At 46.3% G+C, this 18411-nt stretch overlaps 1 protein-coding gene across 2 annotated transcripts in view; it reads right to left on the bottom strand.

Moving 5' to 3' along the window:
• Positions 1–18411, bottom strand: part of LOC141153992 (NACHT, LRR and PYD domains-containing protein 12-like) — a 450515-nt gene that overhangs the window by 55597 nt on the left and 376507 nt on the right. For both annotated transcript variants that reach the window (XM_073639348.1, XM_073639349.1), the window contains one exon: positions 17187–17357. In XM_073639348.1, the coding sequence (XP_073495449.1) occupies positions 17187–17357 (171 nt within the window). The remainder of the gene's footprint in view (positions 1–17186; positions 17358–18411) is intronic.

The following is an 18411-nucleotide window of genomic DNA, read 5'->3' as shown; positions in this document are numbered from 1 at the left end:
GCAACAGATTAGAACTTATTATAAGTGAAAGGAGGACTTTATACTAACCAGACAGCTGATGGCGATAGTGTGTAAAGTTATATGCTTGCTGTAAATGTGGGAGGAAAGCTCTCAATTGTTGGTTGTTCTTACTTCCTGTGTTTTTTCTTTCTCTTTCCTGAATGTGTTATGTCAGCAGCACACGGACTGTGTGACACTGAATTGTATCTCATGTTTAACCAGTATGAAGTAAATACTGTTTACTCAAGATATCTTGCTGATTGAAGCTCTCGTAAGTACAGTGGTGACTGTAAGAAGATGCACTCTGCGACAATACTATTAAACCCTGACTATATCCCTGCTCTAAACTACACTCTTCCTCCTACAATAACTCATCCTGTACTGCTTCCTCAACAAAGTATGCCAAGCATCGCGTCACTGGTTCTTATGTAAGATTCCATGATGCGATGCGGCCGGCCAATCACAGTAAATGTCAGTATCCAACAAGGCTAAGGCATTACCGTGTATAGCGGGCAATCCTTGTATGTTCATTGGCTGTCCAACAGGTACCAAACATGCGGGACAGGGACTCGAGCATGGCACTAGAGCACTGGTGACACTTGATCAAGTAATGAGTGTGCCCGAGCACCACGATGCTCGATTGACTATGAAGCAGTGGCAAGCTCGATCGCTCATCATTAGTTACCACCTCTTTCCTTTAAAAAAAATTATTTCTATGTACTTTTGCAAACAGATTTTGAAGGATCTTGACAGTAGGTTGTTCCTAACATCTTGGAAAACTGACCCCAAATCTTCTGTGCATGAGACTTGTGCAGATCCTTTTGTATCGTAATGTTGTCCGATATTCACTGGGTGTTTTACTTTACACAGAATACTAATCCACTCTAGCAATCTGGTAGAAGTTTCATCTTCTAGCATTATGCTATATTTCTCTTTTATTAATTCAATTTAAATTTTGATAGTTGATAAAATAAACTAAGAAGACTTCTGTTTTGAAAGCCTCCTTCCTCTGCAGCATTTTCCACACCTGCCTAAAACTTTAGCACAGTTCTATATGTCTACAAAGCATATAAAATGATACGAAATACTGACCGTTATTAAAAAGAGATCTTAAATACGATATGAAGCTTCGGGATCCACCTAAATTCATTTTCTATAAGAGGCATTTATCAGCTAATCAACGGATAAAAGCTGACATACAGAAAAATAAAGGGTCTAAACAAATGTTTTTACAAACAAGGAAGAGTGAAACATTTCCTTCTTAACCGTGCCAAAATTGTAAAGCAGTTATTAAAGGTGAGAAAGTACATCGTGCAAGACGTTTTTCAATTAATTTGAAATTTCTATGTATTTTTGTTAGGGTTGCAACAATTCTGTACCTTATCCCAAGGTACCTCTATGCACCCCTTGTGTACTATTTTTATAGCTTAAGCGCTGTTTTTTGTATTATACTGATATATATTATCTTCTATTTGTAAGCAAAATGAACTGAGTGTTGAGTGCAAACAATCACATTATAAAAATATTGTTCGTTGCCATACATAATGTACTCTTAAAGATAATATATGGGCATTGTTTTGCACTTAGTTTTGACTGTTAGCCAGACCCTTCATTATTGGTGGGTTTAGCGGGCGACCATCTAATGTGAATAGCCAGGATAGAAGGGCCATGGAAGATCAGATCACTAAATATTAATAGTAGAATTAGACCTCATTCAGACATCAGTATTTTCCCCATTCAAGAAAAATGGAACTGATTTTTTTTGTATCAGACTTTGATCAGAGTGAGGTCCGAGTGTCATTAGTTTTTTTTGCAAATGGAGAAAAGAAAAATGTTTCTCCATCTTCTCTCCTTTCTGACAGTCCATGAATATCAGACCTCATTCAGATGTCATTCGAGTGATGTCCAATATTTTCTCTGACCAATAGACTTTTATTGCCAATTTTGATTCAACTCTGGGATCAATATCAAACATATCTCTGTTAATTTAAGAAGACTGCTTGGTCCAAGGAAAAATATCGAACACATGAATTGCCCAATGGAGACATGGGGGTCTCCCGTGGGAATCTGACTCGCCCCCTGGGCCACGGGGCACCCGGAACCGGGCTTTTCGTAGGATGCTGGGGGTTGTAGTCTCCATGTGGCGGTGACCCGGTCCCGTGGCTCAGGGTGGTCAGGCCAATGGCGGTATTTTGTGGGGTTTTTGTGGTTTAATGTCCGACTACGCCACCCGTGGAATGCGGTCAGTGCGGACCGGCGCTGCAAGGCAGACCGCTGGAGCAGATGGTGTATGCAGCTTAGGTAGTGTGACTCCCCATGGGAAGAGTACAGCCCCAGGGCAGTGTCGTGGATGGTGGGGGTGATAGTGCAGATAGTCCCAATACCAACAGTTCCGGAGGAGCAAGAAGTCACAGACAACGTGTTGCAATCCAATGTCTTTTACTCACAGTTTGTATTCTCCAGGCCACTCTCGCGAAGCAGTGACCACCCAAGCCGTGCTGCGTCCACCAGGCAGGGGACTCGGTCAACTCCCAGGTCTTTCTGGAGTATGTCTCAAAGCTCCTTTCCGTCCTTCCTCCGGCTCGTGCCCCACCAGTGACCAAGCTTATGTCCAGCTCCCACGGGCCTTCTCTTGGGAGGGCTACGTGCCCACGTCCCTGACCCTATATGGTATGCCTTCCTAGCAAGGTGTAGTGAGGGGTCGCACCAAGGGCTGGTCACGACCTCCGGTTCTTGGCTGAAGATGATTTGCTTCCACCAATTTGGGATCCGGTACCCTGTTCTGCCAACCCGTCACCCGCAGTCTCCTGGGTCCTTAGGGTTCTCTCTTCCTTCTCGTTCCTGAGCCTTTCTGTTTCACTTGTTACTTCTGTTCTGGTCTTGTTCCCTTTTCCTTTCCACTGTTCCTTCTCCTCTCTCTCTCTTTCTGGCCCCGGCCTCTTCTCAGGCCCGCCTTTGAGCAGTGCTCCTACAGAGCCTCTGCTCCCTGTCTTCTCCACTTCTCCTCACAGACTGAACGAACTGAACTCCACTGAACTGAACTCTGTTCTAAGATGGTGCCCACCTTTTATACCTCCCTCTGACCATGAGCCCAGGTGACTAGCAACCAATGGGCTCCTACCTATGCTCAGGAACCAACCCCTATCTGCCCCTACAGCACTGGGTATTCCACCCCCCTCCCCACTCCAGCCAGGGACATAGTCGGTCGTGCCTGCACTTCTTTCTAGTGGGAGCTGTCCCTCGGAAATGGGGTGTGTGTGCTGTATGCAGCCTACTGAGCCTTGATCCATACTCCATCCTTACCCGGGAGTGGGATATCACACCTCTGGATGAGGTGCAATACCTCTGTAGCGACCAAGTCCTCGGGGCGCTACACATAAACTGCTCAGAAAACACAGGGTGAGGGATAAACAGTGTGGCAATACTTTATTGAACCGCTAAACAAACAATAAACATATAGAACAGTCCCAGCAAATACCCAAGATGGTGCAAAATTACACAGTCTCATCCTTCCGCTCCGCCCGCCTGGGATAGAACAGCTGCGACTTTGGGACTTCCAGGGCCAACTACCTCAACCAGTGGCACTCTGCTTTGGGTGGACACCCACAGAGAGGAGGTAGCGCAAGCTTAGGAAGTGGACAGTCCATTGAGGTACATGTCCAGGACACCTGGGGGTCCCAACCTGTCTTCTCCGAACATATCCATGGAATCAGGTGACCGGTGGGTCTCAACCTGACTTTCTCTGAGTGTATCCATGGGTTCTATGTGACCGGTGGGTCCCAACCTGCCAAACATCTCCATGAGATCAGATGACCTGATTGTCCCAACCTGGTTTTCCCCAAATGTTTCCGTGGGTTCTGTGATAGTCAATGGAGCAGATCTGTATCTCTCTAGCCAGAGCCGTGGTCTCTTAGGTTGGCACCCTGTAGAATCCAAATCTGTGTCCCTCTGTATGGAGCCATGTGTCCTAGCTGCTGTTCTGAAGAGTTACTCTGCATCTGAAGAGTCACTCTTGGCTGTGATTTTGTAAAGGTGTTTCTCATAATTCACAGGGCAGGGGGAAAGGTGGTAGGGGCTCATGTCTCATTGTTTGAGCATTTAATCAATTTGCATAATTTGCATTCTATTGCTCTGCAGATGAACAAACTAGCTGGCCTGGTTCAATATGTAATTAGCATATTAGCAAACATCATTGCTCCATGACCCTGAGTCGTTGTCCTCCAGAGATAACAGACAATAAGTTGCAGTAAATATCAACTCAAGTGTCAACACCCAGGCTTATACAAATAATAGTCTGTCCTTCTTGACCAACCAAAGAAAAACACATAAATTCAAAAGTCAGCATAAACATAATAGTTTATTTCTCCTGGCCTACTGAATTTAGACATCTGGATAATTAAGATAAAATGCTGTGTCGTCACAGGCCCCATTCACCATTATAGGCACTGTTCGAGCGTTATCTGTGAAAACATGGAGAGCGCTCGTATGAGAAAATTTTTTGGGTGAATCTGTTTAGTAAGAGGATGTCGCCACTTATCAATATTAACTCCCCCCCAACATTCACCAAATATTTAAGTCAGGAGCAGGGGCATATGGAAACTACTCAGAGGCTGAGCCCATTCCATACTCAGCTTATAAAATCTGTGACACACAGTCAGGGTTTGCTTTAACAGCTGCAGGTGGAGAAGGGCTCTACCAATGGCTGTTAACCTGTTAAACCTGTCAATCTATGTCAGCAGCATTTACAGTGTGTCATCGCTGTTCCATGCGCCCATTGGCCCTCCTGCGACATGATCGTGGAGCACCGATTACTATGACAACTGGTGATCGGCTGAAGACCCCCATCTCTGCCATCATGGTGTGCTGTTTAAACCCTGCTTGTGGCTGGATTTCAAAGACGACTGTGATTTTTACTATATAGAGCAATGCTGTAGTATCGCTGCGTATAGTACGAGCGTTTAGATAATCAAAGGTTCAAGTCCCCTAAGGGGACTAATAAAAATAGAGAAAATAAAAAAAAGATACAGTATATAGAAAAATTTTGAATCAAATTACTTTTCCTTTATTAATAATAAAAGTATTTAAAAAATAAAATAATACATGTAGTATCACCACAGCCATAAAAGTCTTTAAAGTGCTATGGAATTAATAGCACTATATAAATCGAGTAAAATAAATATATAAATTAATTAAAAAGCATTTAAAATGCAATATCTATCATAAAATGGTATCAATAGAAACGTCCTCTTACCCCGCAAAAAGCCAGCCCTCACACAGCTCTATAAACCAAAAATGAAACCGCCACAAGTCTTGGAAAATTGTACCACAAATGCATTCCTTTTTTTTTGCCGTGAAAATAATAATAATATAAAAACCAGATGTGCTTGGTTTAGCAGTAATTTTACTGACCTGGAGAATCATGATGCTAGGTCATTTGTACTGTATAATGAACACCATAAAACAAGACCCAAAAAAACAATGTCGGAATTGTGTTTTTTATGCAATTTCACCTCACTTGTATTTTTTTTCTCTATTTTCCAGTACATTGTGTGGTAAAAGGGATGAAGTCATTCAAAAGTACAAAACTTATGGCTATGTGGACGGAAAGGTAAAAAAGATATGCCTCTTGGAAAAAGAGAAAAAAAACAAAAAAGCAAACAAAAGAACATTGGCCATTGCAAGAAAGGGCTAAATGGAGAGAAAATGCAAATAAACTACAGTATATATTATATGAGAAAACGGTAGTGAAAAATGGCTGCCATCCATACAATGTGGAGGTCACTCTTTACTACTAAGGCTGTCTTTGCACAAAAGAGGTTGGATACAGTCCTTGGAGACCTCAGAGTGGTCTTTTCGGTAATTGAAGTACCAGCAATTAGCCACAAATCAAATTTATTGAAAACTTTTTCCAAAGCTGGAAAATTTGATTTTAAAAAGATTCGATCACCTTTAGTTTGTCTGATTCCTTGCAAAATTTGGCAAATCGACGCTCTAGAGTTTTAGGAAATTGATAAGCAATGACCAAGCAGCCTTTATTTCGGGTAAAACTGCACTGGATTAACATCAGAAAGCCGATTGTCAACACCCCAACTGGTTCTGAACGCGATGGTGATAAAGCATTGATTGGATGGAACCATGAAGTACAAAGACAATTTTCAGAATTTTATTTGCTTTATACAGACAGATGTCCATAAAATTTAATGGCCAGGTTTGATCCCCAAAACAGGTGAGCATAGGTCATGCTCTCAGTATCAAGGACCAGAGACCCAGATACGGTTTGTAGGTTGTTGCTTTCCTAGCAGACCCCATTGCAGTCTCCATTAAGAGAGAGATCCCAGCATGTCTCTCTCTCGCAGCTACAGCTCACATTTTGGCTGGTCACTCACCAGCTTCAGCACACTCGATTCTGCTTCATTCAGCAGACTGACACAGGCTCTGGTTCTTAGTCAAATTTAGCCAAGACCTGCAGTGCTGGGATTTAACGCCTACCTGGCTCTGCCATAGGTTTTAAAATAGATGTGCATATGGATCAATGAAACCCTATGGGCTTATAAGCTGGTCGAGAAAGTGCTAGAGTGTGTAACAACAGTGTATGTTTGCTGCCGATGTCACCGGCTCAAAAGAGGAAGGAGACAGAGTTGTCTGCTGTCACTTTTCCTTTTTTCCTTGTTAGCAGAACCTCTGACTGAGATGGTCTGCAGGTGTAGGGAAATTAGGATTTTTAATGTAAAGATCACAGTGAAAAGTAAATGCAAGCGATGTGTTTGTGCGACGCCCTCCCTGAGCTGCGGGGTTACTCGGACCCGGGTCGGTGTATGGGGGAATGCAGTCGTGGCCTGGACCCATTTCGTGCCCAGGGCTATCACATAAAAATAATGGGCTTTCAAGTATGAGTGGTATTTTTCGACTACGCCACCTGCGGTTTCCGGTGATGGGCACCAGCGCTGCTTCAGTCCACTGAGGCCGGTGTTACGGGCAGCTAAGATGGGACGGCTCCCCACAGGCGGAGCAGGCCTCAGGGCAGTGCGAGGAATAGTGGTGGGTGCAGTGCCGCGCAGGAAATAACAGGCTGAAGCGGGGTGTGAAGTCATCCAGGTTTTTTTTACTCACATTCAGATGAATTATAGCCGCAAAGCTTCCCTCTGCTCCTCACGGCGTGCTGCGGCCACCAGGAAGGGGGTCCAGCACTTCCCAGGTAGATCAGGAGCACCTGTCGAGACCCCTCTGGTGTGTGTTCCTCTCCTTGGTGAGTTCTCCCACTAAGTCTTCTCCTGACTGTTTGTGTGGTTAGAACAAGGTGTAAGGCCGGGTCCCACTGGATAAACTCAGGTAGAGAGATACAGGTGGCGTATGCCGCTCCGTCCATATCCCTCCTGGGATCCACTAAGCCTCTGGGCTTTTCTGACTGAGACGTGAAGTGACAAAGTCAGATATCGGGGGCCGGTCACCCCTCTTGCAGCAGGAATCCCTCTGACTAGGCCGGAATAAAGAATACAGGTGGCGTAGGCCGCTCCGTCCGTATCCCCCTGGGATCCTTTTGCCTGTGGAGCTTGTCTCCTCTGCTCCCCTCCAGGCCTTCTTAGGTAGGGACCTTGACCGGGTAGAGACAGTGGTTAACTCTGACCCGCTCCTCGTCTCAAGGCCAGAGTACGAGGACCGTGTATATAGGCCGGATGCAGACGCTAGCAGAGGACCACAATCACAGGCGAAGATCACAATCAAAAGACCTTGAACTTAAAATGGCCGTAGATTAAATATGATTTAGTAAGTGTTGCATAAAAGTGTGTCCTCCACCCTCACCCACTACATGGTTCCCCCTAACTTTGGTTCCCCCCATCTCCTCTATTCCGGCCCGGGACAGCACCCTGGTGCATTTAGGCCCCCTTCAGGACAGGAGTGGTGTAGTGTTGAGTGGTGAAGTGGTGTCCTGAGAGATGCTCCATCCTTACCTGGAAGAGGAGACACCACACCTCTACTGAGGTGCAGTACCCCTGTGGCGACTGAACCCTCAGGGGCGCCACATTTGTTTTTGTTGGTGATATGGAAAGCTCTGTGTGCTCGGCCAAAACAATTCTGAACCAGTTTGGTAATCTATTGAGGAATAGCATAAAGAAAAATCAGCATTGCCTCTGTGCAATATGCTACTGGTTTGGAGTTTACACTTTATAAGGAACGATATAAACATTTAAAGATTCGTATTTTGAAGAATTTGGGAGATTTTGAAAAATTGAATGTTATGATAATCAAACTAAGGGAAAAAAGAGGAACTTGGCACAAAGTCAATTTAATTTCGCACACTGATTGGCCTACATTAATATGATTCACCGCCCTTAGATGCTTTATGTTTTCATTAACTTCCCGGTGATTATTGCTGAACTGTTTTGAGACCTTTTCTTAAGGCTTTATTTTTCATTTTAACACAATAACACAACAGTAAAAACAATAGCAACCGATAAATTCATAGAGATGATGCAATAAGTATAGTCAATGTTCATTGAAGCCGCTTCAATAAGTAAAACAAAAATTGTATTGTATATAGTATAAGTGAGAAAAATGGCCCGATTTTTTGGGATTATAGTTTGATCAGAGTGTGGTCCGAATGTCATCAATTTTTGTTGAAAAAAAAAAGTGCGGTCCGATCTTTTCACAGACCTATAAACTTGCATGGTCCATTTTGATCCGGACCTTGGATCAATATTGGACAAGTCGCCACTATTTTGCCCAGACTGCTCGGTCCGCCAAAAATCACCAAAATGTGAACAGTCCCATTCACTATTATAGGTACGAGTGCTATCTGTGAAAAATTCAACTGAATACTTTCTGTTATTTCAGGAAATCCACATGTAATAGCAATAGCATATAACAGCAACAAATGTATGAAAAATGCAGTCAGCTCACTCTGGGAACAAGGACCGCATGGCCAGGAGCCAATACAAAAGGAAGGGAAGTGACATCAGCGTCCAAAATGGAATAAAATTAATGATGCAGGAAATTATCAAATGATACTACAATTTCCCTAGAGATCAATAAAGTATATGTAAGTTTATGTTTATTTAAATCTTCTTAAAAAAGCAGTGAGGCAAATAAAACATGGAGGACAAAAAGAGAAGCATTCGATTATGCGTTGTGGCCCATAGTTGATTAAGAATTGTAAGACTTCTTTTTATCAATAAAGATTGTGATATTAAAAAATATTTTCCAAGAAATTGTAAAAAATAAATATATCACAAAATCTCATTGAAACAATAGGTAATTTTTTGGTAATACATCCTTTAACACCTTACTTTGAATCTTGAGGGGAACTAAGGCTAAATGGAAAAGTTTATTGCTAATATGATATGTGGCTATTAAAATAGCTCTGTATTCAGCCTGTAAGATAATAATCGTTCCATAATAGCGCAATAGTAATAATAGATGGAAACAACTTTTCTTACATCTCCTTTACATGTCAGAGAACTGATGCGAGGAGACGAGACAGTCAAGACATTAGTAGAGACGTCACATAACAAGGAGCAGTCAGAAGATTATCTCATAGTCATAACAACAGTGCGGAGCAGAAAATATGATTAATTCAATTATAACTTGTCCCCACAAGTCTCCATCCTGTACACGTCTCTTATACCCGCACGTCTCCGTCCTGTACACGTCTCTTATACGCGCACGTCTCCGTCCTGTACATGTCCCTTATACTCGCACGACTCCATCCTGTACACGTCTCTTATACTCGCACGTCTCCATCCTGTACACGTCTCTTATACTCGCACGTCTCCGTCCTGTACACGTCTCTTATACTCGCACGTCTCCGTCCTGTACACATCTCTTATACTCAGACGTCTCCGTCCTGTACACGTCTCTTATACTCGCATGTCTCCATCCTGTACACGTCTCTTATACTCGCACGTCTCCGTCCTGTACACATCTCTTATACTCGCACGTCTCCGTCCTGTACACGTCTCTTATACTCGCACGTCTCCGTCCTGTACACGTCTCTTATACTCGCACGTCTCCGTCCTGTACACGTCTCTTATACTCGCACGTCTCCGTCCTGTACACGTCTCTTATACTCGCACGTCTCCGTCCTGTACACGTCTCTTATACTCGCACGTCTCCATCCTGTACACGTCTCTTATACTCGCACGTCTCCGTCCTGTACATGTCTCTTATACTCGCACGTCTTCGTCCTGTACATGTCCCTTATACTCGCACGTCTCCATCCTGTACACGTCTCTTATACTCGCACGTCTCCGTCCTGTACACGTCTCTTATACTCGCACGTCTTCATCCTGTACACGTCTCTTATACTCACACGTCTCCATCCTGTACACGTCTCTTATACTCGCATGTCTCCATCCTGTACACGTCTCTTATATTCGCACGACTCCATCCTGTACACGTCTCTTATACTTGCATGTCTCTGTCCTGTACACGTCTCTTATACTCGCACGTCTCCATCCTGTACACGTCTCTTATACTCGCACGTCTCCATCCTGTACACGTCTCTTATACTCGCACGTCTCCGTCCTGTACATGTCTCTTATACTCGCACGTCTTCGTCCTGTACACGTCTCTTATACTCGCACGTCTCCGTCCTGTACACGTCTCTTATACTCGCACGTCTCCGTCCTGTACACGTCTCTTATACTCGCACGTCTCCGTCCTGTACATGTCTCTTATACTCGCATGTCTCCATCCTGTACACGTCTCTTATACTCACACGTCTCCATCCTGTACACGTCTCTTATACTCGCACGTCTCCGTCCTGTACATGTCTCTTATACCCGCACGTCTCCGTCCTGTACATGTCCCTTATACTCGCACGTCTCCATCCTGTACACGTCTCTTATACTCGCACGTCTCCGTCCTGTACACGTCTCTTATACTCGCACGTCTCCATCCTGTACACGTCTCTTATACTCACACGTCTCCATCCTGTACACGTCTCTTATACTCGCACGTCTCCATCCTGTACACGTCTCTTATACTCGCACGTCTCCATCCTGTACACGTCTCTTATACTCGCACGTCTCCGTCCTGTACACGTCTCTTATACTCAGACGTCTCCGTCCTGTACACGTCTCTTATACTCGCATGTCTCCATCCTGTACACGTCTCTTATACTCGCACGTCTCCGTCCTGTACACATCTCTTATACTCGCACGTCTCCGTCCTGTACACGTCTCTTATACTCGCACGTCTCCGTCCTGTACACGTCTCTTATACTCGCACGTCTCCATCCTGTACACGTCTCTTATATTCGCACGACTCCATCCTGTACACGTCTCTTATACTTGCATGTCTCTGTCCTGTACACGTCTCTTATACTCGCACGTCTCCATCCTGTACACGTCTCTTATACTCGCACGTCTCCATCCTGTACACGTCTCTTATACTCGCACGTCTCCGTCCTGTACATGTCTCTTATACTCGCACGTCTTCGTCCTGTACATGTCCCTTATACTCGCACGTCTCCATCCTGTACACGTCTCTTATACTCGCACGTCTCCGTCCTGTACACGTCTCTTATACTCGCACGTCTCCGTCCTGTACACGTCTCTTATACTTGCACGTCTCCGTCCTGTACATGTCTCTTATACTCGCATGTCTCCATCCTGTACACGTCTCTTATACTCACACGTCTCCATCCTGTACACGTCTCTTATACTCGCACGTCTCCGTCCTGTACATGTCTCTTATACCCGCACGTCTCCGTCCTGTACATGTCCCTTATACTCGCACGTCTCCATCCTGTACACGTCTCTTATACTCGCACGTCTCCGTCCTGTACACGTCTCTTATACTCGCACGTCTCCATCCTGTACACGTCTCTTATACTCACACGTCTCCATCCTGTACACGTCTCTTATACTCGCACGTCTCCATCCTGTACACGTCTCTTATACTCGCACGTCTCCGTCCTGTACACGTCTCTTATACTCGCACGTCTCCATCCTGTACACGTCTCTTATACTCGCACGTCTCCGTCCTGTACACGTCTCTTATACTCGCACGTCTCCATCCTGTACACGTCTCTTATACTCGCACGTCTCCATCCTGTACACGTCTCTTATACTCACACGTCTCCGTCCTGTACACGTCTCTTATACTCGCATGTCTCCATCCTGTACACGTCTCTTATATTCGCACATCTCTGTCCTGTACACATCTCTTATATTCGCACGACTCCATCCTGTACACGTCTCTTATACTCGCATGTCTCTGTCCTGTACACGTCTCTTATACTCGCACGTCTCCATCCTGTACACGTCTCTTGTACTCGCACGTCTCCGTCCTGTACACGTCTCTTATACTCGAACGTCTCCATCCTGTACACGTCTCTTATACTCACACGTCTCTGTTCTGTACACGTCTCTTATGCTCGCACGTCTCCGTCCTGTACACATCTCTTATACTCGCACGTCTCTTCTCATACATATCTCTTATACTCGCACGTCTCCGTCCTGTACACGTCTCTTATACTCGCACGTCTCCGTCCTGTACACGTCTCTTATACCCGCACGTCTCCATCCTGTACACGTCTCTTATACTCGCACGTCTCCGTCCTGTACACGTCTCTTATACTCGCACTTATCCAGCCTGTACACGTCTCTTATACTCGCACCTCTCCATCCTGTACACGTCTCTTATACTCGCACGTCTCCGTCCTGTACACGTCTCTTATACTCGCACGTCTCCGTCCTGTACACGTCTCTTATACTCGCACGTCTCCGTCCTGTACACGTCTCTTATACTCGCACGTCTCCGTCCTGTACACGTCTCTTATACCCGCACGTCTCCATCCTGTACACGTCTCTTATACTCGCACGTCTCCGTCCTGTACACGTCTCTTATACTCGCACTTATCCATCCTGTACACGTCTCTTATACTCGCACCTCTCCATCCTGTACACATCTCTTATACTCGCACGTCTCCCTCCTGTACATGTCTCTTATACTCACACGTCTCCGTCCTGTACACGTCTCTTATACTCGCACGTCTCCGTCCTGTACACGTCTCTTATACTCGCACGTCTCCCTCCTGTACATGTCTCTTATACTCGCACGTCTCCATCCTGTACACGTCTCTTATACTCGCACGTCTCCCTCCTGTACACGTCTCTTATACTCGCACGTCTCCATCCTATACACGTCTCTTATACTCGCACGTCTCCATCCTGTACACGTCTCTTATACTCGCATGTATCCGTCCTGTACACGTCTCTTATACTCGCACGTCTCCGTCCTGTACACGTCTCTTATACTCGCACGTCTCCGTCCTGTACACGTCTCTTATACTCGCATGTATCCGTCCTGTACACGTCTCTTATGCTCGCACGTCTCCGTCCTGTACACGTCTCTTATACTCGCACGTCTCTTCTCATACATGTCTCTTATACTCGCATGTATCCGTCCTGTACACGTCTCTTATACTCTCACGTCTCCGTCCTGTACATGTCTCTTATACTCGCATGTATCCGTCCTGTACACGTCTCTTATACTCTCACGTCTCCGTCCTGTACACGTCTCTTATACTCGCACGTCTCCGTCCTGTACATGTCTCTTATACTCGCATGTATCCGTCCTGTACACGTCTCTTATACTCTCACGTCTCCGTCCTGTACACATCTCTTATACTCGCACGTCTCCATCCTGTACATGTCTCTTATACTCGCACGTCTCCGTCCTGTACACGTCTCTTATACTCGCATGTATCCGTCCTGTACACGTCTCTTATACTCGCATGTATCCGTCCTGTACATGTCTCTTATGCTCGCACGTCTCCGTCCTGTACACGTCTCTTATACTCGCACGTCTCCATCCTGTACATGTCTCTTATTCCCGCACGTCTCCGTCCTGTACACGTCTCTTATTCCCGCACGTCTCCGTCCTGTACACGTCTCTTATACTCGCACGTCTCCGTCCTGTACACGTCTCTTATACTCGCACGTCTCCATCCTGTACACGTCTCTTATACTCGCACGTCTCCGTCCTGTACACGTCTCTTATACTCGCACGTCTCCGTCCTGTACACGTCTCTTATACTCGCACGTCTCCGTCCTGTACATGTCTCTTATACTCGCATGTATCCGTCCTGTACACGTCTCTTATACTCTCACGTCTCCGTCCTGTACACATCTCTTATACTCGCACGTCTCCATCCTGTACACGTCTCTTATACTCGCACGTCTCCGTCCTGTACACGTCTCTTATACTCGCACGTCTCCGTCCTGTACACGTCTCTTATACTCGCACGTCTCCGTCCTGTACACGTCTCTTATTCTCGCATGTATCCGTCCTGTACACGTCTCTTATACTCTCACGTCTCCGTCCTGTACACATCTCTTATACTCGCACGTCTCCGTCCTGTACACGTCTCTTATACTCGCACGTCTCCGTCCTGTACATGTCTCTTATACTCGCATGTATCCGTCCTGTACACGTCTCTTATACTCTCACGTCTCCGTCCTGTACACATCTCTTATACTCGCACGTCTCCATCCTGTACACGTCTCTTATACTCGCACGTCTCCGTCCTGTACACGTCTCTTATACTCGCACGTCTACGTCCTGTACACGTCTCTTATACTCGCACGTCTCCGTCCTGTACACGTCTCTTATACTCGCAAGTCTCCGTCCTGTACACGTCTCTTACACTCGCACGTCTCCATCCTGTACATGTCTCTTATACTCACACGTCTCCATCCTGTACACGTCTCTTATACTCGCACGTCTCCGTCCTGTACACGTCTCTTATACTCGCACGTCTCTGTCCTGTACACGTCTCTAATACCCGTCTCCATCCTGTACACGTCTATTATACTCGCACGTCTCCATCCTGTACACGTCTCTTATACTCGCACGTCTCCATCCTGTACACGTCTCTTATACTCGCACGTCTCCATCCTGTACTCGTCTCTTATACTCGCACGTCTCTGTCCTGTACACGTCTCTTATACCCGTCTCCATCCTGTACACGTCTCTTATACTCGCACGTCTCCGTCCTGTACACGTCTCTTATACTCGCACGTCTCCGTCCTGTACACGTCTCTTATACTCGCACGTCTCCGTCCTGTACACGTCTCTTATACTCGCACGTCTCCGTCCTGTACATGTCTCTTATACTCGCACGTCTCCATCCTGTACACGTCTCTTATACTCGCACGTCTCCATCCTGTACATGTCTCTTATACTCGCACGTCTCCGTCCTGTACACGTCTCTTATACTCGCACGTCTCCGTCCTGTACACGTCTCTTATACTCGCATGTCTCCATCCTGTACACGTCTCTTATACTCGCACGTCTCCATCCTGTACACGTCTCTTATACTCGCACGTCTCCATCCTGTACACGTCTCTTATACTCGCACGTCTACGTCCTGTACACGTCTCTTATACTCGCACGTCTCCGTCCTGTACACGTCTCTTATACTCGCACGTCTCCGTCCTGTACACGTCTCTTATACTCGCACGTCTCCATCCTGTACATGTCTCTTATACTCACACGTCTCCATCCTGTACACGTCTCTTATACTCGCACGTCTCCGTCCTGTACACGTCTCTTATACTCGCACGTCTCTGTCCTGTACACGTCTCTTATACCCGTCTCCATCCTGTACACGTCTATTTTACTCGCACGTCTCCATCCTGTACACGTCTCTTATACTCGCACGTCTCCATCCTGTACACGTCTCTTATACTCGCACGTCTCCATCCTGTACTCGTCTCTTATACTCGCACGTCTCTGTCCTGTACACGTCTCTTATACCCGTCTCCATCCTGTACACGTCTATTATACTCGCACGTCTCCATCCTGTACACGTCTCTTATACTCGCACGTCTCCGTCCTGTACACGTCTCTTATTCCCGCACGTCTCCGTCCTGTACACGTCTCTTATACTCGCACGTCTCCGTCCTGTACACGTCTCTTATACTCGCACGTCTCCATCCTGTACACGTCTCTTATACTCGCACGTCTCCATCCTGTACTCGTCTCTTATACTCGCACGTCTCTATCCTGTACACGTCTCTTATACCCGTCTCCATCCTGTACACGTCTATTATACTCGCACGTCTCCATCCTGTACACGTCTCTTATACTCGCACGTCTCCGTCCTGTACACGTCTCTTATTCCCGCACGTCTCCGTCCTGTACACGTCTCTTATACTCGCACGTCTCCGTCCTGTACACGTCTCTTATACTCGCACGTCTCCGTCCTGTACACGTCTCTTATACTCGCACGTCTCCGTCCTGTACACGTCTCTTATACTCGCACGTCTCCGTCCTGTACACGTCTCTTATACTCGCACGTCTCCATCCTGTACACGTCTCTTATACTCGCACGTCTCCATCCTGTACACGTCTCTTATACTCGCACGTCTCCGTCCTGTACACGTCTCTTATACTCGCACGTCTCCGTCCTGTACACGTCTCTTATACTCGCACGTCTCCGTCCTGTACACGTCTCTTATACTCGCACGTCTCCATCCTGTACACGTCTCTTATACTCGCACGTCTCCATCCTGTACACGTCTCTTATACTCGCACGTCTCCGTCCTGTACACGTCTCTTATACTCGCACGTCTCCGTCCTGTACACGTCTCTTATACTCGCACGTCTCCGTCCTGTACACGTCTCTTATACTCGCACGTCTCCGTCCTGTACACGTCTCTTATACTCGCACGTCTCCGTCCTGTACACGTCTCTTATACTCGCACGTCTCCATCCTGTACACGTCTCTTATACTCGCACGTCTCCATCCTGTACACGTCTCTTATACTCGCACGTCTCCGTCCTGTACACGTCTCTTATACTCGCACGTCTCCGTCCTGTACACGTCTCTTATTCCCGCACGTCTCCGTCCTGTACACGTCTCTTATTCCCGCACGTCTCCATCCTGTACACGTCTCTTATACTCGCACGTCTCCGTCCTGTACACGTCTCTTATACTCGCACGTCTCCATCCTGTACACGTCTCTTATACTCGCACGTCTCCATCCTGTACACGTCTCTTATACTCGCACGTCTCCGTCCTGTACACGTCTCTTATACTCACACGTCTCCATCCTGTACACGTCTCTTATACTCGCACGTCTCCATCCTGTACACGTCTCTTATACTCGCACGTCTCCGTCCTGTACACGTCTCTTATACTCGCACGTCTCCGTCCTGTACACGTCTCTTATACTTACCGTAATTCCTCTATCCTGCAGTCCGGACTGGACAGAGCCTCCATCAACTCATTGAAGTGTGGTCCATATAGACTGTCACAAGCAAGGTAAAGTATCTTAAGGGATCTGTTATTCCTCGCTATAGTTGGGAAATGACTGCAGGAAGTGTCTGATAAACCATTCTCAGCCACACTGTAAGAATAAGAAGATGAGATGATGTCTGTAAATCACAGTGGAACTAATGGGGCTGTATACGTGAGTTAAATAAATAAAATAAATGTTAGTGATGCATCCACAGAGCGTTAATATAAAACCTGTAGATTGTGAATGTGAAGAGAAAATGTCCTCGGCTGTTAGTAAAATTCATAATTGTCATCACTAGAAGCCGCTTCTTGTGTGTGGTGGATATCAGGACTGGCAGCAGCTGTATGATGTGTCCACTGTCTATAATTACATGTAGAGACATAAAGGTTTTAGATCTATCCAAGAGCGTAACGATTATGGACAGGGAACATGCGACCAAGACAAGGCCAATGCAGGAAGGGAGTCCACTGACATAAGCTCTTATTTAAGCTGGATGAGTATCCACGGATGCACATTCAGCTGAAACATATTGAGGTGCAGAGACCTTGCGGCTCCCTGCACTGTAATACACACAGCCAGGCAATCAGAGGCCAGCAGCCAGCGTGCTAGTCACGGACAGTGCATGGCAGTAATGTTATGTACCGCCCATGGCTGGCACAGTGAAGTCAGCGGCCGGCCTCTGTGCTGGCTAGAGAAGAGGACGCGGCACATCATGGGAAAAAACAGACAGCATAGCCAGAACAATAAGCAGAATTTTTTTTAAAAATAGCAAAAGGCAATGGTACTCACCAGCCAAGGTTTCAAGAAAAATGCACACCAGGACACGGCCGGCCCCCTTTTGTTAGAAGGAGGTAACACAGGTGCAGAATGCTAATGCTAACAATCGCCCTCACCCACTCTCACTGGAGGGGCGATTGCCCAGCACTAAAACTGCACACAGATGAAACTTGCAGTAGGGTGCAATTCACACACTCGTGGCACCGTGCCTAGCCAGCATCCTATTACACGCCCCTACTATTCGACTAGGCGGGATGCCCTGCACCCTATCCGTGCATCGCAGAGTTGGGAAGCCCCAACTCATTGCCTTTTGCTATTTTTAAAAAAAATTCTGCTTATTGTTCTGGCTATGCTGTCTGTTTTTAATGTTAGAGTAGGGACTCGT

Source organism: Phyllobates terribilis, unplaced genomic scaffold (genome assembly GCF_046119375.1).
Source record: "Phyllobates terribilis strain yellow unplaced genomic scaffold, ASM4611937v1 Scaffold_7__3_contigs__length_470593459, whole genome shotgun sequence".
NCBI lineage: Eukaryota > Metazoa > Chordata > Amphibia > Anura > Dendrobatidae > Phyllobates > Phyllobates terribilis.
The sequence above is the reverse complement of the archived record's forward strand: the minus strand, read 5'-3'. Positions and strand labels throughout refer to the sequence as shown.